The following is a 1,936-nucleotide window of genomic DNA, read 5'->3' on the forward strand; positions in this document are numbered from 1 at the left end:
CTGTCCCCCACACGCTTGGTTCTCTGGTGTTCCCCCACAGGCTTGGTTCTCTGGTGTTCCCCCACATGCTTGGTTCTCTGGTGTCCCCCTGTCTGTCCCCCACACGCTTGGTTCTCTGGCGTCCCCTCTCTTTCCCCCACATGCTTGGTTCTCTGGTGTCCCCCTGTCTGTCCCCCACATGCTTGGTTCTCTGGCGTCCCCTCTCTGTCCCCCACATGCTTGGTTCTCTGGTGTCCCCCTGTCTGTCCCCCACACGCTTGGTTCTCTGGTGTCCCCCTGTCTGTCCCCCACACGGTTGGTTCTCTGGCGTCCCCTCTCTGTCCCCCACACGCTTGGTTCTCTGGTGTCCCCCTGTCTGTCCCCCACACGCTTGGTTCTCTGGTGTTCCCCTGTCTGTCCCCCACATGCTTGGTTCTCTGTGTTCGTTCTTGTGTCTCAGACTTGACTGAGTTACAGCATCCTTTGAGAACCTGAGAACAGCTGTGTACAGTAGCAGTCCTATCACAGATGTCCTGTGTGACAGTATAAGAAGTCGACTTCTCTACCGCGGCTGGTGTCCTATTGCAAGGCACTTTTTACAGTTCACTGAACAAGCGTGAACTCTAATCCATACACACAAAAGTGGGTTTTCATACACAAGTATATAAAGATTTCAGTGTTTTAAGAAATATACCTGGGAATTCTAATAGGCATTTTGTAAAGGAAAAGGTTTCATTAGTCAAATGTATTAGGAGGAGAAAAAAGAAAAAAACAGGAAAAAGTTGTTACATAGATCTCTCTGCTGTAAGGCTTCTCAGCCTCTCTACATTTAATATGTTTAAATGTATTGTGATTGTGGAAGGGGCTGTACCACAGAGCATTTTGGCACAGAGCATTCCCCCGGCTCCGGGCCACCTCAGGGATGTGGGTACAGTATACCATAGGAACTACAGATACACCCGCAGCTCACGTACCCAAGCAGAAGGGAGCAAGTGAAGCAACTTTAATGTGAGAGTCCGTTGGAATAACCTGTAAGACGTCTTTGAAATGGTGTGTTAATTGTGCATTAAAATGAATTTCCATGGATTATATTTTACGGATGCTCCTCAACTTCTGATGGGGTTACAAGCGATAAAACTGCCATTTAGTTAAAAATATCACAAATTGAAAATGCATTCAATAAACCTAACCGAAATCATAACTTAGTTTAGCCTACCTTAAATACTCAAAGCACACTGCATTAGCCCACAGCTGGGCAGACCCATCTGGCCACACGATACAGTGTGAGGGTGGGTCGTGTGTCCCGCAGTCACATGGCTGACAGGGAGCTGAGACTCACTGCCCCGACCAGCATGGCAAGAGAACTTCCTGCCACCCCCCAACTAGTCTGGGAGGAGATCAGCATTCGAAATTGAAGTTGGTTTCTGCTAAATTGCTTTTGCACTGTCGTAAAGTCAAAGAATCCTAAGCCAATCCATTATACATTGGGACTGTCCTTACTTTATGTTGTAGCCCTAAGATTGGGATATAAATTCAGACATGCCAGTGGTTATCAAAGTAAAGTTTGAGCCTACACCATAGAAATGCATTCCTTTGTAGGAGGCATCAGCTTTCATGTGGGAAACATTTTTTAAACTTAAATAGTGCCAAATCTTGCTTTCCTGTGAGACATTTAATTTTATTTTTAGAGTGCAAGAGCAGAACTTGAAAGGCTGCGGCTCAGTGCAAAGCATGACAGAGTGTCTGTGGACTCGAGTTTAAAGGAGAGAGCCTCCATGGTGGCCCAGTGTCTGGAGCACAAGGACGATAGACTTCGAAGTCGAAACCGAAAGCATCGGAGTTTCAACTGTCTGGAGGACACAGAGCCTGAGGTCCCACCTGGGCAACAAAAAGGTCTGAAAGGCCTAAAGACTTTGAGGAGGACTGAGGACAGGAATAGCAAAGCTACTTTGGACTC

General features: G+C 47.1%; 1 protein-coding gene across 1 annotated transcript in view; it reads left to right on the forward strand.

Annotated features, from left to right (window-relative positions):
- Positions 1–1,936, forward strand: part of LOC100956471 (arf-GAP with Rho-GAP domain, ANK repeat and PH domain-containing protein 2-like) — a gene marked incomplete at its 5' end in the record, with an annotated part of 51,199 nt that overhangs the window by 48,747 nt on the left and 516 nt on the right. Inside the window, one exon of the mRNA XM_023509147.1 lies at positions 1,668–1,936. This exon is cut by the window's right edge and continues 516 nt beyond it. Coding sequence (XP_023364915.1) covers positions 1,668–1,936 — 269 coding nt within the window. The remainder of the gene's footprint in view (positions 1–1,667) is intronic.

This window comes from Otolemur garnettii, unplaced genomic scaffold, assembly GCF_000181295.1.
Source record: "Otolemur garnettii isolate 467f Iridium unplaced genomic scaffold, OtoGar3 scaffold00444, whole genome shotgun sequence".
NCBI classification, from domain to species: domain Eukaryota; kingdom Metazoa; phylum Chordata; class Mammalia; order Primates; family Galagidae; genus Otolemur; species Otolemur garnettii.